Source organism: Ursus americanus, chromosome 11, assembly GCF_024610735.1.
Source record: "Ursus americanus isolate L20-20 chromosome 11, mUrsAme1.1.p, whole genome shotgun sequence".
Lineage (NCBI taxonomy): Eukaryota > Metazoa > Chordata > Mammalia > Carnivora > Ursidae > Ursus > Ursus americanus.
In genome coordinates, this window is record NC_142137.1 from 46,640,234 (window position 1) to 46,666,458 (window position 26,225).

A 26,225-nucleotide genomic window follows, 5' to 3' on the forward strand; every position below is an offset into this window, starting at 1 on the left:
AGGAATCATCCCAGAATTATGCAGACCAATTGGAGGCAGTAATTCCCATAATGCCTGTAAATGCTAACTTGAAATATTGTAGGAGGAACTTACCAAATGAGCTTATAGTCTTTTGAGATTTTTGAAGGGCGAAGGGATGAAACTTTCATAATATCATGTTCTCTAAAGAAAACAATTCTTTTTTTTTATAAATTAGAAAGAAGGGGGAATTTCAGTGCCAGAGATGGGACTTATTTTGCATTATCCTTATCTCTTGAATTTAGCTCTTTGTTTTCATTTTATTAGAACTTAACATATCTCTTCCTTGGTAAATAAAAAAAGCTTTGTTTTAGAAAACATTTTACATAAAATGATAAGCTCTGTGCAAATATTTATAACTGTGATCATCCCTTTGTTTACCTCAAATAAAAATACATAAAAAATGAATTAAATAAAAATGCCTGTAACTATCTTCCCACTTTGTCAGCATACATGCGTGTGTGTCTAGGGGAGAAGAAAATGTACTTAATGGAGAAATGTAATACTGAAAGTAAAATTTTACAGGACTTCTTCCTCAAACCAAAAAAACAAAACAAAACAAAACAAAAACCCTAAAAGGAACAAAAACCAAAATGCTGGTTTGGAACATTGAGTAACAATCCTTATGTAATCCTTATTTAAATGAGTACCAATCCTTAACTTGTCAAGAGGTATTTCTTCTACAGAATGTTTTGCTTTAAAAGAAATGAAAATAAAATTTGATTTTAGAAAATTTAATGCAAGAATTTAACTCTGAGTAGCATCAGTGTGTTGTGAGGACAGCAGGGTAGTAGCCTAGAAGTCAGGATAAAGGCAGTATGTTTCACGTATGCCCGCGTGGAAAGACAGGCGCTCTTGGTGGGGGTGACCTCTGATGGCAAGTCATCTTACTATAAACAGAAGGGCGTGGAAAGCCATTGGCTGGAGCCAAGGGTGTTTACTCTCCAGGTGTCCTCCTAGTTAACCTAAATAACTACACTGCTTCTGGAGCCAGAAGTTTCATGCCAGAGCAAGGTGTTTTTAAGGCTACCTGGATGTTGGTTAGAGACTATAATCCTTTCAGAGTATTGTGTGATCCTCGAACCGGGTTTCATTCTGCTCATACTGGAGAGTGGAATTTATTGGCTTTTGAACTTCACACACACACACACACTCATGCACACACAAAACTTACTTCCAAATAAAACTGGAATTAGTTTCAGGTTTTGGGACTTTAAATGAGGTAAGTCGTATTTAGCTTTTGATTGAAACATTATAATGACGATTATATGATGTGTCATACGTTTATATATAGGCCGTTCTATCTCAGAGAAAAACATTAATTAAAATAATTTGGTTGGATTTTTCTCAGTTTTAGCATAAGGATGATAGAAGAAATATGTACATAAAATTGAGCAAGCGGGTCGGTATAGAGAAAATCTCCAATCGGCCCATGCTGAGACTTTTAAATGCATTTTGTTTTTACTTCATAAAACATAATTACATTATGCTAATGCTAGGAGAAATGCAGGTGAAGCAGTAATTGGTAACAAATAGATTATATTTCATTAGAAAATATTAATAGTTGACTTCAAGGAGTTTTCCCTGATAGATGCGTGCTGTAGGATTTTTTAAAAAATTCCATCTATTTAGATGAAAGACTTTCTTTTCTGGATACTTGTTGTTTTGAAATTTTGTGCTAAATTTGGATTTTTCGTTAGATTTCACATGTAGTCATCTCGATGATAAGTGTTTTATATTTTTTTAAGAGCACAAATGTTTTCCTATTTTTATGGGATTTTTTTCCCCTTAAAATGCTAATAGTAGAATCAAGTTTAACTTCTTTAAAAAAAATCTTAACTTTCTAGTAGGTTTTGCCTTCAGTTGCATGTGCAGTTGAGTGGTACTTCGATTTAGAACCTTGATGTGGAAGCCTTGGATATGCTTTGGTTTAGATTATGTAAATATATTTTTGTATCTTTGAATCTCATGAAGAAAGAGTGGGAATGGCTGTTTTGCTGCATCAAGGGGCTAAGATGTGGTAAATTGTCAGAATAATTTCAGTATCTAAAAGATTTCTTTCATTCAGGACAACTGAGGAAAGCTTTGCTCTTGGAGTACTGTTTTATTATTCTTGTGAGAAAAAACACAATTCAGGAGGAGAAAATATCCTCTAATTCTAAATGTCTGTGACCACTGATTTACTGCCAGAGCTAGATTGTTTAGGGAACCTGTTTAAAGAGAGAGAGGATGAATTATCACAGCCAATAAGTTTTCCAGTTTGGTTTCCAGGGTCTACTGAGCATCAGTCAGCACTATCCGGTTTCCTGCTCCTTTCCTTGATTGCAGTTACGATTTTCTGAAATCCTGTCTAACTGAACAATGATGTTGCACTACCTTATTTTGCCTTCTGAGTGTTTGTTTTTTCACCGAAAGTTTTCTAAACTACGAAAATGTTACTTATCAAAAATGGCAACAGAAGCAAATACCGATAACCTGTAATGCTTTGTGTTTTAACTTAGGGAGAGGGAGGGAGGAAGGGAGGAGGAGGAGAGAGAGAGAGAGAGAAAGGAGAGAGAGAGAAGGAGTGGGGGAGGGAGGAAAAGGAAAACAGAGAGAAGTCAATTTTAAAAATCTCTACTTTGATTTTTCTCTTTCTTCCTCTAAGTTCTTAAAAATTGCTGTTGTTAGAATTTTCAAAATTGTATGATGTGACTTTTTGAGCTCGCAGTCACCCTCAGAAGGAAGGTGGCTTTGTGTGTCTGGGGGCAGTCTTACATTTTGCTTTGGGGAAATGGTGCAAGCCAATTTTGAAGGTAATGCAGCTGTTGAAGAAATACAAAAGCCAGATGACTTCATAAGTGTGTATTGAGGAAACCAGGATAAATTGTCCTTAGAACCTGCTCTCACAAGGCCATTTTAATTGAGGTCAAAGAGGAAAAAATCGTAAGTATATTTCAATTATTTATTAGGTTTACCTAGAATGAGACCTTCACTACAGGTAGACATAATCTATAATTCCTTTACTCTTTAACCCTTGTGATTAACCACTGTGTGGATCCATTTTACTTTGAGACAGCAGAGGGTACTCTATTCCTTATGATAGATCCATATTTAGGGCCACAAAAACTGTGAAATTACCCCACTAAATCTTACTTCTATGTAAGGAATCAACTTCTGCGTTTAAAAAAGGCTTATAGCAAATTGCTTAGTTTTTACTTGAACTTAAACAGTTAATAGGAATATTTCTTCTTATCACATATTTGTATGTGTGAACTGTTTCATGTGAAACTGTTTTGTCATATGCCCTTAGCTTGCAAGTAATTCAAAATGTTAATTTAACTTGATAGAAAATCTACTCAGACAGCAGTCATATAATTTGTGTTTTTTAGTGTCTAAATTATGTCACAATCTGTGCTTTATTAACTCTGCTAATGAGGAATTTCATTTTGGATTAAAACTTAAGGAAGGGTGATTTATAAACTTTTTATAACAGTGGTTTGCAAAATAGGTTTAATATAAAACTACTTTAGGCTTTAAAGCTAAAAAATGTTGCTAAAATTATAAAAAATATTTGATTAAAATAAATAATGCTACAAATATATTTTTTTCTTATTGTGTATAGTTTAGTTAAAAAATAAAGAATTTGATGCCAACACCCCACGATTTTTTCTTCATAAAGGTTGTCATTTTAATAGGAGATCAAGAATTTAAAATTTATAAAAATTGGAAATATAGCTCTTTGTATACTTTTTTAAAGTCAATATGAAAGTGCCAGAGGTATTTACATCATATGTAAATTAATCTTCAGGTTAATCTACAGATATATGCTGTTCAATTTAAAATTGCCTATAACATTTTATTGTTTACATTCTATCCATCAATTTGTTTTTAAAGTCAAAGAATTGCTCAATTTTCTCTAAGTTACTATGATACCTTTGGACACATGAGGAGAGTTTTTGTAGATTAACTGAATATATCTTTTAGAGTTTATATATATGGTCCAAACTAAGAGAGATTTTAATAGAAGCTTTTACTAAAATTATTACATATAAATTCTATAATTATCTGTTAATAAACCAGATTATCTCTATATTAGTTATCATTCAAATTGAAAAGGTCAGTTATCAGTTATACGTAATAGACAAATGATGTTAGGTATGCTAGAGTATGTTACAGAATGATTGATATTTATGCTGCAAAACAAATGATAGTTAATCTATGCCTGTGGCCAAATTCTTTTGAAGTTTCATGGCTAAGATGAGCTGAATTTGTTAAGTGGTAGAAGGCTGCGTTGTCTGGGGGCCTGTTGTGCTTGGCAGGTCATGATAAATGGGGAAGTTTTTCTTAACCTTGTGGCCAAAACATTCCAATATCTAAAAAAAAAAAAAAGTGTGGGGGGAACCCCAGAAAGATACAGAAGACATTGCCAAAAACATTAGCAAGACTTCTCTATCTAGGGGGATAGGGTCAATTCCTAAGATTATTTTTAAAGCATTATTTGTGTGAATTCATAACTCTTCATTTGAATGGAGGGAAATCTAAAGCTAAAAGATCTTTATATTTAGGATCTGTGGAATTACTCTTTTCTGGTACGTGGAGAAAATGTGCAGTAGAGACAGCAATTTGAATTTAATTGCAGTGGCTTCTACCAGATTAACATTATGCTCATTATGTACTAGTTCTTGGTTTAGAATTGAATATCCATCCCACTTTGCTCTTTTGTTGTTTTAATGCTGTCTGCTTTGTGGCACCCAGGACTGCAAAGAAACATGTAAACATAATGTATAAACGAGACCAACATCTATGGTGGTGTTTAGAGTACATATTTGTGAGACAAAAAAAAAAAATCCTTTTAAGACTTATCTATCGTATTTAGAGAGAGTATCATGGTTGAACAATCTAGTCTCGTTTCCAAACTTGGAGGGGGAAAAAAACCCTTTCATATGTGCTGTAATGTGATATGTGAAGGCATCTTATGGTCCCTTTTGTGGCATTTTAAGTACTACGTTACCTTTGATATAGTCCCTGTTGGGTAATAATGAAAAAACATACCTTTAGAAGGAGTTTGAAATTTTCCTGGCTATTTCATATCGTGTAAGTGCAGTTTATGGCAGGTGACAAAGGACTCTGGCATAATTAAGGAGAAAATGTGCTTCCAAATTCTAAAAACTTATGAGGTTTGACATTTGATTTAATACTTATATGCTGTACATATATAATTATGCTTTGCTTCCCTGAGTCATTGTTACTAAGTTGCGTTTTAAATATATCCAACCTTGCAATGAACTCTCAAATAACGTGAACGCTGTTGTGACAGTTGTAGTTGATGAAGAGTTATAGCCTATAGGATTTTTTACTTTTAAAATATAATTCCTCCCCAGTGGGTGATTTTGTATAACCTCCCTCCCCCAAACCGGGGTCCTGGAAGGCCCCCTGCTTTCAAGGCCAGAAATCAAGTAAGATCTTGCCCATGACAGTCCAATACTAGAGGAGTAAAATAATTTTTACTTCAGGTTTTTGGTTGTGGATTTTTATGTATTAATGCACTAACCTTACTGTTTATATGTTTATTTTATTTACTGTTGCAGTTAAAAATGGAGTATTCAATTGTATCTTTGTATTTGATCTTTGTACAGCCGTTAAAGGTTATGGCAATTTTTCTTTGAACTGAAGTGGATGTAGATTTTCTAGTTCTGTTGTAGAGTTCCCTCACTTTTATAATAAATAAATAGCTTGGGCTTCGGGAAAATGATACTTGGTGTTGCAGGGGAGAAGCTGGGGGAAGCAACGTTAAAGAGGTTGAAAAGGGACATACTAAGTAAAGGGAAGGGTAAAGACACGTTCCGAACTCCATGAGAAGGATTTCAGAAATGTATGCATTTTAGAGCTGGAAGATTTCTGTTTCTAAGAAAGAATGACACTTTATAAAGGTAGATTTAGATTATTTAGTAATGAGATTTTTATAAAGTCTGTCCCTAAGACTTCATTTTTTGACCATCTTCTGGCCAAATGGCATTTTATTTTATGTTTTTTATTTTATTTTATTTTATTTTAATTTTAGAAGCCTCTCAGTTTGTGGGGGCATATTAAAACAGTGATATATTTTTATTATTTTTTATTTTTTTATTTTTAAGATTTTATTTATTTATTTGACAGAGATAGAGACAGCCAGCGAGAGAGGGAACACAAGCAGGGGGAGTGGGAGAGGAAGAAGCAGGCTCATAGCAGAAGAGCCTGATGTGGGGCTCGATCCCAGATCGCTGGGATCACGCCCTGAGCCGAAGGCAGACGCTTAACCGCTGTGCCACCCAGGCACCCCTAAAACAGTGATATATTTTTAAAAACTGCTTGACAACTTTTGTGTTCCTAAGATGTTTTTATGCCTTAAGTTTTTAGAAGTCAAGAAATTAACTGTAACATACAGAAAAATGTAAAATAGGTCTTGTGGAGGAATGTGGAGACATTTTAGTTGAAGTCAGTTTAGATAGTGTCCAAGTTTGTATTTGTATGGGATTACTAGCAGACTAGCAATTCTGTGCTGATCTTCTCAACATAAATCATAAGTACTTGGTTGCGCAAATAATCGTAGATTATCTCATGAAAGTATTCAACCAGTACTAAGTTCTAGAGTGGTATTAACTTGTAAATATCATATTTACAAAATGAACATATATTCTATTTGACTATGCCAAGTAAACAAATATTAGAATAATTTTTAGCAAAAGCCTCCATAGTAAAAATTATGTATTTTGTTGAATATTCCAGCTATTATTATTTTGGCTCAATTTTTAAAAATTAATTCACATACCTACTTTTATATTTTGTTATGTTACTATATGCATTCTGAAGTAAAATTAAAAAAGACATATTTTAATTTGTATTTATTTAATGCTACTAACTTGAGAACAAGATGATCTGAGGAAGCCCATGAAAGTATCAGCTGGTTCAACTAATTGTAGAAAATTAAATGTTTTTAAAAGGGTCATCTAATTAAAATGTATTTAATGAGAGCATAAGTTATATTCCTAGAAGCAGAGAAATAATTACAAGAAAAGACTTTTTCTTTCCATTATATACTTTGGAATTCAGATACGACCAACTTTCTAACTATTAGAAAATATGAGAAATGTCACAACAATTGATATTTCAGGCAGTCTCTTATTTTCACTAAGTCAGAACCTAAAGGTAACTGAAGTTAGATACCTATTCTGCTTTATTGGGCAATTATTTACAACTTTACTCAATCCAGTCATAAAATACATTTTATAACATGGATGTTAATATAAGATGCTAGGCACTGACATGTTGCAGTATTTGTATAAATATCATTCATTCAGTCAGATTTGCATTTCATTCACATTTGAAATACAACCAAAGTTGGCAACCTAAATTTTTGTTGTTGACAATAATTCTGTGTCACTTTCTGTGTTTACAAAGAATTTTCCATGCAATAATCTATAATATAATTTGCATTTGGAGAACACATTTTATTTTTATATGACTTTTTATCCTTTTTTTCCCTTAAACATACTGCATTCAAATCGAATTTATATTTTCTACAGAGTTTAGTGAAGAAATAAGGATTGTCTTACACACCATCCATAAAAATACGTGTAATGAGCTATTCCTTACAGCAGTAAACTTTCATCTCTGAAGTTTTCATCTTGGATTTATAATTGCAGAATTGATCCTTTATTATCACTGTATAATATATCCTAAGACTTAATCATTTATTAAAGTTCATTTCAAAACAAAATGCGGTTACAAAAGAGGTCTTTTTAAAATGTCATCGTCTATTATTCTATCCTTTATTTTTTATTGTCTTTAATGTTTCAGGATTTATAAACAGTAAGATTAAGTAGAAAATAATTGGGATAATTGGCTCCAGCTTTTTTAGAAGATGGTGGATGGGATAAAAGAAACTTGTTCTCTGCAATTTTTCTAAATGAGTTAATTCTGTTTTTCCTGAGAGGACTGTAAGCTTCTTAAAGCATGTGAGTGATTAGAAAATAGGAAAATTTTTAAGGTGATTTTTATACTTGAATATAATAGTCATAATGAAAAAACTCTAGAGATGATATCTTCTGCACATATTTTCCAGACATTGAAACCGTTGATTACTCTCAATACCAAATCCAACATGCTTTACAATTCATTTAAAAAGTACAACTTACAGTTACTTACGTACATACAGTCTGAAAAACTGGAAGGATGAATAGTATTATGAAATTAGAACTACTTTTATAATTGTCTAACTATTGTAATATTATTGAGCAGTGTTCTCAACCCCTTTACTCTGCTTTCTCTTGGAACTTCCCACTGACAGTGTTCTTTGTTTGCCTATTTACAGACTTACTGCCTGTCGTCCCCTCTAGAACGCGTGCTCCATGCAGGCAGGTTTTTGTGGGTCTGAGTCAGTTTTGTTCCACAGAAATAGTGTGTAAGCCACATATGTATTTTCAGTTTTTTAGTAGCTGCCTTAGAAAAATAAAAGGAAACAGGGGAAATTATTTTGTTAACCCAATATATCTAAAATATTTCATTTCTCAATATAAAAAATACTGAGATATTTTACATTTTTTTTTCATGCTGACTCTTTGAAATCCTGTGTGCCTTTTACACTTACAGCACATCTCAGTGTAGACCAGCTGCACTGCAAGTTCTAAATAGCCAGAGGTGGATTGGGGCTACTCGGTTGGACTCCTCAGGTCTGGTTCATCCCCATGCCCAAAATGGTACCGAGTACACCCCAGTGCATTCAGTAAAGCTCTTTTGAATGAGCCGCTCCTGATATTTCAGATGTAAAACACCAACAAAAGCACAGAAGTCATTTTTCGTGGTAGACCTTTTATTGCAGTTGTTGGGGTGTTGGTAGCGGCACTAGGTGCTGGAGGTATTTGGAAAATTCCTTTAAACCTGCATTTCGCTTTGCTTATATGGACTTTAAATGTTACCAGTGCTTGGTAAAGACAGGTTACTTCAGTAGCCCAATTTAAAAGATTCCCTTAATGGTTGATGTATGATAAGAAATAACTAGTAGGTTCTTTAAAAATTTTTCCATGGGATGTTAGTTTCAACTCTTAAAAAACCTACTAAAAGCAACCGGTGAATCTAGCATAGAAGAGAAAGGCAGGCTTGATGCACAGTATTCAGTTCTAATTCCATCCCTGTTAGTTCTAGCTGTGGGACGTTGGACAAGTTGCTTAACCTCTTTGGGCCCTAGTTTTCTCATTTGTAAAAGAAGGATTTCATCCATCACACCTGTCTTCATAAATAAAGTGAAATTACATATATACGTAGTCCAGCACAATAAGTGGAAAAAAGTAATTGCTTAATAAATGACAGCAATTATCATTATTATGATGTAGTAAAAATTCAACTTGTAAATAGCAAGACATTTCGATCTTCATTTTAAACATGTTAGGTTGTATGTTTATGAATTTTAAGTTCTTAATGTACTGGTTAAAATGCCTCTATAAATCTGGAATTGAAGTTTCCTACACAACTTGTTTGCAGATTAATCTTCCTGGTTCTCAGTATTCTCATCTACGAATTGGGAAAAAAATAGTTTCTACCTAAGCATTGAGCCTGGCATATAATAAACACTTAGAATTTTTAGCTTTCATTCATTCATTCCAAAAATTCAGTGTTTTGATATTTTTATGTTCATTACATTCTAAATAGTCATTTTCTTAAAATAAACCTGTAATTATTTGTCATTTTGCTTTGATTTTGCCTGTACTTTTATAATGTTAAGTAGGGAAAAAAATTCACATTAGTGCAGCCTATTAAATGCATATAACACTGTTCATCCTTTTCCTTTTTGGCATATTTTTTGCTCACCTCCTTATGTGTCCTTATGAAAACTAGGATTTGGATTTGGATTATGGGCATGAAATTCTGCCTCATTTCTTGGCCTGCTTGTTTCAACTTTTTTCAAAAACAAATTCAAAACTAAATTGGTAATCACTGAAAACAGAAGGTTCAATATATTTTGTAAGGATATTATTTTTCCAACAACGTGCATACTTAAGCAGCCATCATTTAATTAAGAGTTGTGGATCTCTCAGATGGGAGGGGGTGTTCAAATTTAGGTACAGCTATCCATTTGCCTTCTAGTTCCATGATCAAGACACAATAAACATAAGTTTCTTAATGATTCACTTAACTTTTCTCCATCAGTTCAGAAATAAGATAGGGGTTTTTTGAAGTATTTTAAAGAAGCTACAAGTTAACATCTTTTTTGGTCTTTGGTATTACCAAAATTTCTTTTCAAGGACAGATTACTAGATCAGATCATATTCATCTTGGTTCTTTGCTTCAGTCAGTAATAATGTTCTGTCAATTCTGTCTCAGGAATATCTGTCAAAAACATCCTCTCACCTCTGCCCTCATGGCTCTTGTCTTAATTTAGGTTGTCACCATCTCTCACCAATGGATTGAATGTGATTCACTTAGTAAACTAGTATTTGGGGAGTGCCTAAGTCCATTTGAGCTGCTGTAACAAAACACCACAGACTGGGTAGCTTATAAACAGCAGAAATTTATTTCTGGTGGTTCTGGATGCTGGAAGGCCAAGATCAAAGCACTAGCATGGTCGTGTGGTGACAGCCTGCTTCCCTGCTCATAGCCAGTGCCACCTCTCTGTGTCCGTATGTCATGAGAGCATCAATCCCGTTCCTAAAGGTGCCACCCTGATAACCTAAGCACCTCCCAAAGGCCCCACTTCATAATCTCTAGGGCTTGGAATTTGAACAAATGCATTCTGGGGGGACACAGACATTCAGACCATAACAGGGAGCAGAATCTACTCAAGGCTAGGGATGTAGTGATATGCAGGATCAGTGCCATCTCTGCTTTGGTGGAGCTTAAACTCTCTCCTGTTGCATTAGTCTCTACAGCCTTCACTTTGTCCCCCTTCTACACTATCTTCTACGTCATCTCCACCAAGGCTGTCTCTTAAAACTCTTCAATGGTCTTGAGTGACCAAAGATTAAATTCTGAATTCTCTGTCCTATGTAAGGTCTTCTTCATAATAGGATTCCTCTGGCAAATCCCATGATATTGAAATACCTTTCTCCAGATTTAGTCTTTGAAGACTTTGTCTTTTAAGACTCACTTGAGAAGTCATCTTCCTTTGGCTGGGGTCGATTGTCCTTTGAGCATCCATAGCACTGCAGAGACCTTTCCTAGAGCAGTCATGGTATTCTAAATATTATTTTTCCCTCATTAGACCGTGAACAAATGGATGAAACTCCTAAAAAGGATCACTTTGTAGAATTTACAGCTCTAGCAATATGTATAGATAAAGAATATCTGTATCTACTTCAGTCTTTCATCACATACTTATTTAGCATTACCTAGGAATCTGAGACTCAGGGGGTACTAGACGGTGAGTAATCAGTATGTGTTCTCTGCCATTATAATTACTACTTGGAGGATGAATTAAAGTAATCGGAACTGTCTGGTTAATTATTTGGAGAACGATGCTTTATCAAACCAGGAGTATTAAAAAGATTCTTTGTTTTTTAAGCCACAGGAAGCCCCTGCTTTGGGAGTCTATGTCTAGTTCGCTAGTGTGGTCTGGAGCTTCTTCAGCCAATCCTAACGTCTGGTCATCATAGTCTTGAGGAAAGTAACATTCACTTTGAGGTGATTCTGTATGTTCACTGGACAGTTCATATAATTTCTGGTGACGAACCAATAGGAAGGAACCAGTGAGAAACAAGGGTTTTGTTCTGGTATCCTTCCCTTATAGTTTTCTTTTTTTTTCCCCCTTTTTGGACAATTTTTAGTGGACCTAAGATTTTTGTGGGTTTTGTAGTAAATTTTGTTTATATTTTAAGAAAAGTATCCCTTTTTTAAACTTTTTTTCTTTTTAACTAATTGCTCCTGAAAATATTTCTTGACTCTTCGATGTCATGGTGCTGAGTTCCATGTTAAGAGCACAGAAGATGTCACATGATTGTATAGGGATGCTAATCTCTTTGCTCATCAGTTTTATTTTCATACTGTATAAATGTATACACAGGATACAAAAGAGAATGTGGTTAATCAAGCAAAATAATTGATTTCCCAGATGATGAAAATGTCTAGGCTTAGAATTGAAAGCAAAAGACATAGATATTTGAAAGTGTAGGAGTTTTTTGTGTGTTTGTTTTTTAAGTATGCTGAGTCAGAGGAGGAAAGAATTACTTTATGAGCTGAAAAGACAAAGCTGCATCTTTAAAATTCAAAAGTTACTCTTCTTTTTAAAGATTTTATTTATTTCTTAGAAAGAGAGAGAGCACGAGAATGAGTGGGGCGAGGGGCAGACAGAGAAGGACAAGCAGACTCCCCACTGAGCAGGGAGCCTGATGCAGGGCTGATCCTAGGACCCCGAGATCGTGACCTGAGCCAAAGTCAGACCCTTAACTGACTGAGCCACTCAGGTGCCCCTCAAAACTTACTTTTAAATGATGCCATTTATATCACAGTTAACACCCATGGTGTGTGCCTGTGGTGTATATCCAGTACTTATTTTTCACTTCCAAGCTTCGTATTAGAATTTAAAATACCTGGATTCTGTAGGTTGCATAGATGGACCCTCAAGATATTAACACCCAGAGTGTCTAACAGTGGACTTGTAAATGTGTATTGTTGATGCTCCATATTAACTAAGGAATTTTTTAAATTGAGTGTATTTGCATATAATATACCATTAAGTGCATAGCGATCAGATAAAGTATCCGTGCTTGAAGTTAAATTGTGAAAGACGATGGATTTGTGCTTTACTTTCTTTCAGAGAATGTATCACACACTGTTGTCCCGAAATGTTTAGCAAAACTAGAAGCAAAAGTTAATTTTCATTCTTTACCTTTCGTAAAAAGCTAAAAACTGCCAAGTGGAAATACAATCTGCAAAATATACTGCAAATATATGTGAGAAGTCTAGTCTGTGAGTCCTGCTGAAACTTAATTGGTATGCTGAGAAATAGATAAAACATACAGCCACTGGATTGGGAAAATGAAAATTAACATGTGAATGTTTTCCCCAGCACGATGCTTTGCCCCCAGAACCTGGTGTTTGTCATTGTGCACTGTGGTAGGGGATAGAAGCGGTATCAATTGGAAAGACATTTCTTCGTGAATTGAGAACAGTATGGCCTTCTTGTTCCTAAGTGGGAAACCTGGTTCTTTGGTTTCTTTGTTCCTGGTTAAGCTAGTCCCAAGCCATTTCAGCTGAACATTTTACGTACTGATGGAGTCTAGGGAAGTGCGTTGGCTGCTGATCCTGGGATAATAATGAAATACGCTGTTTAGCACCGCATGTTGCCGCTGGAAAACGTGCGGATTGTTTTGTAGAGATCTCAGTGAGCAGCGCTGTATCCACTTCCCCAAGTGTGTGAACCTGAGTGAGGAAGTTGTATTTGCATATGAGAATAACTAGTCGTCTTTTCTTACAGGTAAAGAAAACGTGCACAGAATCAGACGTTTCAGAAGCTCAGAATTCCAGGTACTGTAAAATAGAGGCCAGGACTCCACTAAGGAAAATGGCAATTTTGGAGAACTAACTAGTAAGATGTCATACTCCAGATACAACTGTGATTTGAAACGTTGCGGCTCTTTAAGAACTTTTTCTTTATGAAAACTACATTTTATATTGGCTAGGGTACCGTTAATGATAATATGAATAAAAAGAAATCCGATTGAAGTCCGCTTTAAAGAATGATGGTAGAAACATCCTCCAAAAATACTTAAAAACCTCTTCCCTTCCCATTCACTATGTGAATTCAGCTACAGTGTTCTTTCTAATCTTTTCTTACAATGTATTCACATCTGAAATTTTTCCAGAAACTGAATAACTTTCAAATCTGTGTTTACCAATAAAACTACAGTATTTCTTTTCTTCCTTTTTTTTTTTTTTTTTGATAAAACACTGCTAGATTTTGAGAATGCTCTCAAATTGGAAAAATCAAAATTGACTTGGCCTTCTCTCTTTGGTTGTTTGGAGCCTGTAGAAGTGAGGCAATAATGTGGTCAGACCACTGCATCCAAGAACTTAGCACCATTTTTTTGTTTGTGCTTAGACCGGATGCCCAATAGATATTTTCAGTCCTACAGATTTTCATTTCAAAATCCAGGCTTGAATTTTAAAAAGTATTGTAAATACCATTACAATAATAAGCATAACCTGAGTATGATATTAATGATATAACTTATCTTCTTATATTGAGAAATTTGTATTTAATGGTGAGATAGTTCATAGTTTATTTTGTCCTCCTTGCCCCAGTGTATGATGTAAAAAGTGATTTTCTCGGTGTAATACAGCAATACACATCTAGGGAAAATGTTTATGGCCACCATAATTTTTTTTTGGAGAACAAGCATATATTATATTATATAATATATATAATACAATATAATATATATTATATAATACTATATAATTATAGTATACATTATATAATATATAATGACAGCTTGAATAACTCTTCCTTTGTTTTATACAGTATGATATTCCTATAGTTAATTTTGATACATCTTATATTAAAATGACTGTAAATGGCCTTTTCTTTTGGACCAAGAGCATTCAAATATGGTATAGAATTTTTCACGTTTGTTCTTTGACATTTTGTCTTTGTCCTTTATAGTCAGATATCAAAATATAAACAAGTAGCTTATCGGAGCATTTGAACCATTAAAGGTTTTCCTACAAAGCAGAGTAATTCCAGGATACATGGAGAGAAAGAAAGGTCTAAGCTCTAATCCTTGTGGGCATTTCCTTCCTGATCATTTTGCTGATCTTTCTGAGTAACCTACCTTTGACTTGTTATTTAAGTAATTAGATAATTTTTGCAAAGCTGATCTTGAGGATTATTAAAACAAAACAAAACAAAACAAAAACCACAGAGCAATATCATCATCCTTATTAACATTTCATATCAATAATTTTTCCCTTACATCCGCTTAGGATTTTTGGATATGGTGTTATGCTTAAATAAATTTTAAACAAGTAGAAAGCCACCAAACTAATTGTGTCCACAATTGATATCAATAACTTAGATGAAAAGCAGAGAATTTTGAACTCAGTGTATTTGAACCAGAATTAGATCTCTTTCTTTTATCTAGCAAAACCCAGCTACATGGCCTTAAAAGCATAATTTTGTTTCTAAGGTAAATTGTGGTTATTTTAAGAGGACTATTTAAAATACATTTTATTTTATAACATAGAATGTATTATTAATATATAATGTATAATATAAATTAATTGAAAAAATATCTTCACTTACTGGAAACCAAGAGGTGGTTGCCACAGATTAGCTCCTTCTAAAAGTTTCCTAATTTGTGATATAAATAGGTCACATTAGGCAAATCTATCTCTAATGACTCTGAAGCTTTGTAATCTCAAAAACAAAAAAGAGTCCTTACTTACTAAAATACAAGATGGAAAGACCTTCAGCATGAGCGAGAATCATTTATTGGTTCAAGACTGCCTACACATTTTGATCTTGGCTGGTCTCCTGTCCTACCTTCTGGTGCAAGGGACAGTCTCCACACCCTAAAAGTGTCAGTAACATAAAGACATGGCTATTCTTGGCTTCTCTGTTTACTCATAGATAGTAGGTACTAGAGTGCTAAAACTGGCACTTAGTTAATGCAGTGACGGAATGCCAAGAAAATAGAAATAGGCAAAATATCATTCTACACAAAAATGATACAGTAACTTACTGAATAGTCAACGAATCCAAGAATGCCCAAAATAGTACTTATTATATGCATGTGCTCTGAGGCTCAGTTTTTATCACCTATTAAACACATACCACACACACACACACACACACACACACACACACACACACACACCCCACGGTGCCTTTATTATGGACACCAGGCAGCATCATTTTAGCAATATATGTACATGGCTACATTCTTTTGTTCTCATTAGAACCACAAACCTTCCTGTATTCTCATTCTCTCTCTCCCTCTCCTTCCTTCCCTCCCTCCCTTTGCGCGTGTGCATGTGTGTGTGTGTGTGTGTGAGAGAGAGAGAGAGAGAAAGAGAGAGAGAGAGCACAAAACAGAGAAAGAAGGAGAGAGAGATTGATTCAGATTGAGATTTAAAGCCTGGGGCTAGATAATTCTATTCTAAACAAATCTAAAGTAGAGAATTGAGCTCCAAATGAAATACTGCATCAGCATAAAATGCATGCAAGCTGGAGACCCGCTGCCTTCTAAAGTGCTGCCTCACTTGGAACCTAAAGCTAATATAATTCATTTATTTAGCTAGCTTTATAGTGTGTTGGTTTTGGATTTGAAAAGATTAGAATAAATGTAGATGGAAAGTGTTTTTACAGTAGGGAAGTAATTAAATTGGGCGTGGAGACTTTGTAAGGAAAATTCTTATGGTGACATATGTGTATCAGCAAATTCTTTGTCTTGCTTGGCTTTAATTCCTCTTTTGGAAAGAAATGTTTGGGCTACAGATGTGACTGGTAGATTGGGAAAAAGAGACTTTACAAACCTATGTAAGAAAGGTAAAAATGTATTAGAAATAACATTATATGTATATATTAAATGTCAGATATTAGGGACTATATTTTCTCAGGCTCATAAAACTATATTGAACTTGATGTCATATGGGAAGGGATATAATGTGCTTCTTAGAAGAACTGACCTTTTTTTTTTCTTTTCTTTTTTTTTTTTTATTGCTTTCCTCTGTATTCCTGATCATGTAATAGTATTGTTGACCTTTGTTCCTAAAACTAATGTTAACCATAAAATGAGTACGAGAGAAAACTAAAATCTGTATTTTTTACATAGTTTATCTTACCCTAAAATTATCTATTACTGGATAGACTATCCTAAAACATGAACAGAAATATCAGTTTTATGTTGATTTTTCCCCCTAAATTGATGGTGAATTTCTTTGTGTAGATTTGTGCCTCCTTTGAGCCTTCACTGAAAATACGTGGATCTTGTTTAACTGTACTATAATGAATAGATTCTGGACAAGTGACGCTAATAGAAATTTCTATAAGCCTCACATACTTTTAACTTTTCTACTTTCAGTTGTTTCTGATAAGACGTGAGGAAATAATTTATTTCATTCTGTAATTGCATTCTTGGCAAATACCCTGTATGCAAATATGGCTGTATGTTAAAATAGTCCTCGTGGTAACCTGAATGATTTCTTTGGTGATTTCCTTTGGTGGAATTGGGCTGTGTGAAGTGACTTCTAGGAAATATGTCTGTTCTTTTTCTCTCAGCCTGCCCTCAGTACCAACCACCAGCAGATTACAGTAGGGGAATCTAAGGAAGAGAATTCAGATATGGGAAGGATTCCTGGTACCTATGAGCTACGATGATAGTTTTTCCATGTGAAAGTAAAAGAGAATGATTCAGTAGGTAGTGGTGGGGGTGTACTTTTCCCCACTTCCTAGGTTGAGAAATTTGGTTTGCTGAGAAATGGGGTTTCCTGAAATCAGCAAAGGCTTGGTTGAGTGCTGTGACTTGCCCTAGTCTATACTGACTTTACAGTTACCAGGAGAAAGGCAAAATGACTCTCCAGCTTTTAAAGAAGAACCGGAATGAATCTCAGTGTAATATCTAATATTTCAGTGAGCCTCAGGAATTTGATCTAATCAGTGTCTATGTATAAAATCTTTGAAGATGCAACTAATTCATGTTATGTAAACAATTATGATTTAACAATGTTATATTTAAGGCATTAAGCTGTACATATTTATTTGCTGATAAAATAATTATTGTAATGCTTCCAGAAGTCTAAAATGTTTGTTGGTATAGAATTTCCTATCAAATATTTAAATGCTGTATTTTTTCATAGCAGTGAAAAGTGAGGGCCCCTTTGTGAAAATACACATTTGCATTTCATTGTGTCAAATCAGAGGCCCATCTAGCCCAATATTCTGTCTCTAAAGCATCAAAATTCATTACTAACAAATTGCATGTTCTCAAACTTGCAAATTTCAGAACGTAGTACCACAGGTTCAGTAACACAGTCTGGCTGTCCAGTCCATGTTTATGTAGGCATTTCTTAGACTTAGTTGCATACTAGCAAATACTATAGACTAGTATTTTGGACTATAGAACCCGGAAAATTACTAATCACAATACAAAGTAATTATTAATTCCTTCTAGTTGTTTAAAACTGCCTCTTTCAACTTGTCCTGAAAATGATGGATGATGGATAAATATTCTAAGAGTGTGATTTAATTCTCCTGTTTGGGGATTTGAAGAGAAAGAACTCAATCTGGGAACTCCATCTCTATATAAAATGATTTAGTTAACCCGAGTCAGACTATACCTTAATCTTTTTCTTTCCAATTGTGCAAACATTCTATCTCATTTCAAAGCGTGGCCTCATGAGGGTGCCTCTCCAGTCTCTTCATCATTTTGGCTAGCATTTACTGGAAGTTTCCTGAATCCACTTTGCCTTCTCTGATGTGTGTTGACAGATTTACAGGTGTGGAAGCAGCTGGGATTCTGAACACGAATGAAGAATGTTTTCTGTGTTGCTGTTAATTGTATCCTCAGTATCTGGGATATCTTGACCCTTTGGGTCAGGGAAGCATATTGAGCTGATTCCCTCAGATGATTGTCTAAGCCATCCGCTAAATCCCTGATATCAATTAGTGTTACTTGAAGATTTAAAGAACAGTCTCAAAACTTAGATTATTGTTTTTGAAGTGTCTTGTCACACAGGTTTCTGATCAGCCTTTTCCTGGAGCTCACTGGGGACTCCTGGTGATGTATCTTTTTTACCCAGCACAGCTTAGTGTTATCTCTATACTTAATTTTTTTGCATATTTCCTCTCTAAATTTAATTATCTTCCAAAATTAAATGAGTAAATAGAGTAAAATAATACATGTGAAAGGCCCTTACACACTGGTACTCACAGAACAGTTTCTTATTATGTGTTTAAAACTGAATAAGACAGATCCCTAGGTTTTGCTATCTTTTTGCTTGCTTTCCATTTCATGTTTTTCACATGTAATTTCTGTTCACAACTCTTTTTTTTTAAAGATTTATTTATTTATGTATTAGAGAGAGAGCATGCTTGCAGGGGGAGCAGTAGAGGGAGAGGGAGAAGGAGACAAGCAGACTCCCCACTCATCAGGGAGCCTGACGCTGGGCTCAGTCTCAGAACCCTGAGATCATGACCTAAGCCCAAATCAAGCATGGGACGCTTAACTGACCGAGCCACCCAGGCGCCCCTCTGTTCACCAGTCTTGACACGGCCCACAATGCCTAGTATGCTCTGGCTGCTGCAGTTCCTCTCGCTTTGGTTTCAGTCAGGCTTCCCCTGGTGGAAGGGTCTGCACTCACAGATGCTATTCTCCTCCCATGGAGGCTGCACTGCTCCTTCCCCATTTGTGTTCTGCTCCCCCTCCCAGCTTTGCTCACCAATTTCATTTCAGTTCAACCCTTCTAGGATCTCTGCTCTTCCCTGGTGAGCCCCGTGGTCCAGACCCACTGTCCTCTGGCTGCGTGGCCCCGTGCACGCTTCTCCTTCAGAGGCTCCTCATTTGGTTAACGTTTGCTTCCTTCACTGCACTATAAGCCCTACAAGGGAAAGGGTTACATCCACTTCTTTCTGGTCCCTGTTGTATCATGTGCTTAGCATGTACCAGGTCCTCATACATACCTGTGTAGTGAACAGTAACTTCCAGATGACAAAGCTAGCTTGGCATCTCTCCTGGAATGTCTCTTGTAACCACAAATCCCTAAGACAATTTTATTGGGGATTTCACTCTGCCGTCTCAAACTCCTCTTGTACAAAATTATGGTGATTGCACTCCGTCCCCCAGGATCTTTTCCTTCCAGTGATAATTCTCTCAGTTGTGTCCTGTGTCAGGACTCTAGAGTAATCTCTGACCTCTTTCTCTCTTTCCTTTCCCAAGTCCTGTTGGTCATCAAGTTGTATTTAATTTTCCTCGGCTATGTTTGGCATCTTTTTATCCTGCCCTTCCCACTGCTGCTGTGAAAGTTCAAGCTGTCCTCACCTTACCTCTGAATTAATACAACAAATTTCCAAGTGGCTCTCTTGGCTCCCTATAGACCTTGCCTATCTGTTCTGCCAGGCTGTCAGATGAGCCTTTCTTAATGACACTTTCCAAATGGGGTTGCCCTGTTCATTGATCAGAAAATGAATTTAGTAGACATTTAGAGTACACGCAGAAGCATGAATAAATAATCTGAAAAAAAGAATTGTGTGTGCGAGGTAAAAATAAGGACATACATGTTTTTACCTAGTGCTGGTCAGAGGCCAGGGACTCTTTGGGCTTCCTGTTAGCTACTGCCCTATTGCCCTTATTCTGATCTATTAGATATTCATTTGGTCTAATTTCCTATTCTTCCTTTAGTTGCAAACCAACCTAAGAATACATGTCTCTAGGGGCGCCTGGGTGGCTCAGTCATTAGGCATCTGCCTTCAGCTCAGGGCGTGATCCTGGCATTCTGGGATCGAGCCCTGCATCAGGCTTCTCCCCTGGGAGCCTGCTTCTTCCTCTCCCACTCCCCCTGCTTGTGTTCCCTCTCTCGCTGGCTCCGTCTCTCTCTCTCTCTGTCAAATAAATAAATAAAATCTTAAAAAAAAAAAAAAAGAATACATGTCTCTACCATGGGTCTCAGAAAGTACGTTCCAGAGAAAGATATACCAGTGATACATGTACTTTGATTTTCATTTTTTCCTTCTCCGGCCCTCATTTCCTATATAGACCTTAGAGTCAAATAAGGTATTTATGTACTGTGTGGCTTCCTGAAAGCATCCATTTTAGGGTAGTACTTGCTTGGTAGTTCTACAGATGAGCTCATTTCACTAGCGGGTTAGAGGAGAATACCACGAGAGTACAACTTGAACCCTGAGCACTGTGAGGCTGGAGTGCTAGGGAGGAGTTGCAGGGAAGACTTAGGGCCATGGCTGAATGTCAAAGAATAGATAAGATTTGAAGAAATGGGGAAAAGAGAACACCAGTGAGGTACAAGAAAGGACTAGAAAGTGAAACTGATGGGGATTCTTTTTTTAAGATTTTATTTATTTATTTGACAGAGAGAGCACGCGGGTGTGCATGTGCGCCCAAGCAAGGGAGCACTAGGCAGAAAGAGAGGGAGAAGCAGGCTCCCCGCAGATGAGGGGCTTGATCCCAGGACCCTGAGATCATGACCTGAACCAAAGGCAGACACTTAACTGACTGAGCCACCCAGGCGCCCCTGATGGGGACTTTTATAGGTGGTGAGTTGTCCCACTTGATTCGTGTGGGAAAATAGTCGGTGAGATTGGAAAATGGGTAATAGCACAGAGTGTTGGTGGCTTGGATTTCTAGTGGGTTTTTTTGTTTTTTTGTTAGGGCTCATTGATTGTAGCTACCACTGTGAGGCAGTTTAAGCAGAAAAGAGGAGTTTTGCTTGTTTGTTTGTCACTTCGTTGTTTCAATGTTAAACAAGGATGTGATACATTAGGGGACCTGAGAAGAAAAGGTGTCCTGGATTTTTAAGATGTGCGAGCAGGGACCACCTTCCTGGTCATTTCTTGTTTAGGGAAGTCCTAGCTGCTTAGCTACTTTTGTCTTTACCTCTTGATGAAGATTGGCCGATTGGTCTTATTTTTTCTCAAGGTCTCACAGTAGGAGGAAAATGCCTATGTGACACTGCTCCTGATACTATACTTTTTACCTAAATAAGTAAAATCTCTAGCCTAGAATCTCTCTCTTGTTCCTTATCTCAGCTCCAAATTTCTGGGGAAGGGAATAGCATCAGAGGGACAGGTTCACAAAACAGACACTTGGCTTTCAGGAGCCACCTCTGGGAGCATATGAAGCAGGGGTGAGAAGAACTTCCAAGAAAAGACTGCTGAGCAGATAACCCAACTAGCGGCCTCTACTTTCTACCTTTGCCCAGGCCTGTTTCCTCCAGCACCCCTTCCCAAATCCTTCATTTCATATAATCCAGCTTTTATTGCTCTCTCACCTTCCCTCATCAGATATAACTCAGTGGTTGTCACTTCCCCTTGTACAGAGACTTGGAGCTTGACTTCATAGGTCCAACATCTACAAGCCGCAGTCAGCAAAAAGGAGATCGTGTGAGAGAGCTTTACGCCAAGTGGCAGCCATACTTCACAGGAAAGAGGTACTCCACTCACCTCTTGCTGAAAACCCATCTTGCAATATTTGCCCCTCCTGTCCCAGTCCCCAAGCTGACCAGTTGCTGCTCAGTGGGCCCAGTCCTTCTCTCCTGCTCTCAAATGCCATTGCAGATATAAATTACTTTCTCCACTTCCTCCATTTACCTGATTGTCTGATGAATGCATTTCATGCAGCAGTTTAAGTTATTTATCTTTCTGAAGATAATATTGCCAAAATGAGTGTATAGATTTGGACTTATGTTAAAAAACAAAACAAAACCAACTGTCGAACACATTCAAAGAAATACAACCAGTGACCAATAACCTAGAGTCTGAATTTGAAATTTTGGCAGCCCATCTTTCCAGGTCACCAGTGGATTGCTGCTCAGGTAATAACATGATTAAATTGTACTTGTGCTGACAGAGCAGCGGCGGCACAGGTGCCTGGAGGCAGGGAAGCTAGCTCTGAGACTCACCGAAAAGGCCTGAGAGACAGTGAGCAAATTGGGGTTATTTTGAGGTAACATTTTACGCTATTTTTTTTCATGATTTAAACACATTTTCCAAATTTTCTACATCGTGTATTATTTATTTGTCTTAAGAACCAATAAACATATTATAAAGCATGAAATAATAGATTCAGCTTGAAATAGGCATGGTGGCAGTGGGAGGGCTCTGGCTGCTTCTTCCTGACAGCTTGCTTTATTCTCTAAAGATGAGAAAACACTTGATTTCCCCACGTGTTATTAGTGATGAGTTCCAGAGAATGGCTGTGATCCTGGTTCAGCCCCTCTTACAGAAAACTGAGTTCCTCTGAAGTCTTTATGGTTAATAATGTGAAACAGTCTTTCTTGAGACTGTTAGCTGCTTTGAATTAATTTGGTCAGAGTAACACATCACATAACGTAGCCTTAGTTTAGTGACTTTTATGCAGAGGACCTGAGGAACTGAGACAAGATTCTACTTTGCATCAGAGTGATAATCCAAATTATTATGGTTGGGGACAGTAATGATCTCTGAGTCTATGCCATGTTGGCTGATGGACTGCTTGGGATTTACTGATCTACGTCAATCCTTACGGTTCTTCTGGACTTGGGGTATCTTTAGAGCAAAGTTCTAGACTCAAGTGAGTAGAAAATAGAAATTTTTGGCAGGCCCTCTGCATGTTGGGCCAACCTAAGGGGGGAAGAAACAAGATCTTACAGTTTTCTTCTCAGTGGTTCACTTAGAGGAACACTAATTCTTGCCCCTAAAGCGACAGTTTATGGGCATCTTCTCTGTGTCAGGCACTGGTCTGAGTGCTTGTCATACTTAAAAGAACAAAACGGGAGCATGCATGATGATGGCTTATTTGAGAAGATGATAAATGCTATGGAACAAAGCAGAGTATGGGGAGGATTGGGAAGGAGTAGGTTCTGGCTTTAAATTGGGCGATACTGAGCCAAAGACTTGCAGGAGCTGGTAGCACAGCAAGAGTGGGACTGGTGGAAGTGCATTCCCTCGGGGAGGAGCCACCACACAGCCCTTCAGTGGCAGCCCTGCCTGGCGTGAAGCACCTGTGAGGAGGGCCTGGTAGCTCCAAGCGAGTGAGCCCAGAGTTTCAAATTTGAAGTAGCAACATTCTAGAAAAAGCTGCTACTTCTGCTACTTACTGTACTTTGAAAATATTTACTTACAACTTTGATAAATCCGTTGCAAATCATTTTTCCTGACCTATGGGTGAGAATCTCTGACAGGCAGCCCATCCATCACTGCTGCACGATGGGTTTGGGTCCCTGCCAGGGACACCTCTTTCTGCCACACCACACACATCCTCCAAGACAAGGGCTCTCTTCTGATCAGAGGCTGCAAGCTATTTCACCAACAGACCTCAAAGCCTGAAGGCATTTTTTTTTTAAGTAATACTCTTAAAATTTCAACTATCATATACAGAGGAGGGCTTAGATTCCAAAAATTTGATTCATAAAGACACGAAGATTCTGCTCATTATCTCACAGTTAATCATCACATCTCTGTTGTCTTAGCAACCTACACAGTGTTCTCATTTGCTTTTCAATAAGCCAGTAGTTGAATGGGTTCTTTGTTCATGTGTTTTATAAATTTCTATCACCTGATACTTGATGTCTTTCTGGCATGTTACTGTACCAAAGAACTGCCTTTTAATTCTTAAAATTCACGTAACTAAAATTAAACTTTACTTTTCCTAAAAATCTAAATTTCTCATGAGAAAATATCCAACCTAAGAATATTTGGGCAAAATATATATGAGATTATATTGTAGAAATGCTTTCATTTTAATTGTAATTAATTCCCAAGGCTCAGTGAACTTGGCAAACTGAGTAATCTGACAAACTTCACTTACACAGGCGTATTTGGGAACTACAGAGAAAGAAAAATGCCTGACGACAAATCTAGGTGTCATAGAGTTGACTTCCCCAAGCTCATAGGCTCGCCTTTCTCAGATGCTGTCTGAGAGCATATTTTCTCGTACAAAATTCTAAAGTTTTCAAGTTCCTGGCTTATTCAGGCAGATATGGCATTGCTTACAAGGCAGCGTGGGCAAACGTGATGGACTGCCTGAGTTCGAATCCCAGGTGTTTGACTTTGAGCAAACTGCTTCACTTCTCTGTGCCTCAAAGTTTCTCATCTGTAAAGTGGGGATATGTCATATTATCCTACATATCCTACTATATTATTACTTTAATACTAACAAATGACAGTCTAACAGTCAAAAGGAGGCAAAAATAATGAAACATAAATGGAAGAATGCAAAATGCTGAGCCATGTGGGCTGTTTTGGTATTAATGCTAGAAGCCCTGTGTTCTTTAGCAATTCCTGAGGGCATTTGCATGCCTTGGTACTGTATAATCGTTCTCACTGGGTCTGATCACCTTGACTGTCTAAGGAGAAGTTATGTTTAGCATCATAACACATTGGGAAATTATTTCTATATAGAAGATTCCATAATGAATGTGCCGTTGCTTAAAACGATGCACATCTCAGCCACCCAGATGATTTGACTAAACCCTTAGGACCATTTCTTGAAGGTCCTAGATAGCTGAAGTTTTGTAGAAATACTTCTTTTTCACATTAATAGGAGCAATTCAAGGTCTGGATCGTTTAGGGATTTTTTTCAACCCAGTTCAGGTACCTAGCATAGTACCTGGCACGTAGCAGGAAAGAAGTAAATATTTGTTGTATACATGAATGAATGAATAAGTAGCTTACTTATTACATTTTTTGTATTTGAAAGGTTCTTTATGTCTGGACCTACATTATTCTCAGTACAGTTTGCTACATAGTAACTTACAAGGCTCAAATATCATTTGGAAACAAGGTAGACTCTGAGAGAGACCTCTGAGCTCTTTGTAGCAAGTAGGGGGACTCTCTATCCAGCTTTGTCCAAGTACACTCCCACTTTACATCACTGTTCCAGTGTCCCCTCCAGAACTGGTTAGAAATACTCTACTTCCAAGAAAATCCTAGTTTGCACGATAAGTTTTACAGTTACTCTAACTGAAATACTCATGCCCTTACCAAATTTTCTAAGGTGGAAATGTAACAATCACTCTCTGCTTTCCCATCCTTCCCTCCTTCTCTGTTTTCCCTTTCTGTCTCTGTCTTCCTCTCTTTCTTTTCTTAGGATGGCTTTTATTATGGGCATTGCACTTCTGTCTCTAAAGCAACACAACATGTGAAAATGCTTCTTGAAACAAAAGGTCACTGGGAAATAATTATTCTGTTTTTATAGGCTTGACTTAAATAGGGAGTTTTCCTCTGTTACATTCTGTCATGGGATAAATTGGTAGAAAGGCCATGCCTCTCAAAAGTAATACTAACTTCTCAAGAATGTACACAGCCTTATTACATGAAGTGATGTGACGCTTTATTATTTATCTCCCCGACATGGCCCATTCTCTCGTTTTCCATCCTCTTCTGATGGGAGATCCAGAGTCCCGACTAATGGGGATGTCAGCTATCATGCTAGTGCCTAGGAAAGAAGGGCGAGTGTGGTTTGGCAGAACGTCCAGGTGGCTGCACCACACCGCCCGTGCAGAAGCTGCCGTAGTGAAGCCTGCTGGCATTGGAAGGGAGCATGGTG

General features: G+C 36.8%; 1 protein-coding gene across 12 annotated transcripts in view; it reads left to right on the top strand.

The window, feature by feature from the left end:
* The window catches only part of EYA4 (EYA transcriptional coactivator and phosphatase 4), a 298,317-nt gene that overhangs the window by 157,613 nt on the left and 114,479 nt on the right, over nt 1–26,225 (top strand). For 11 of the 12 annotated variants that reach the window (XM_045805513.2, XM_045805514.2, XM_045805512.2 and 8 more), the window contains one exon: nt 13,445–13,494. In XM_045805513.2, coding sequence (XP_045661469.1) covers nt 13,445–13,494 — 50 coding nt within the window. Of the gene's footprint in view, nt 1–13,444; nt 13,495–13,526; nt 13,556–26,225 lie in introns of those variants that run through there. The other variant, XM_087865501.1, reaches the window with a different exon arrangement.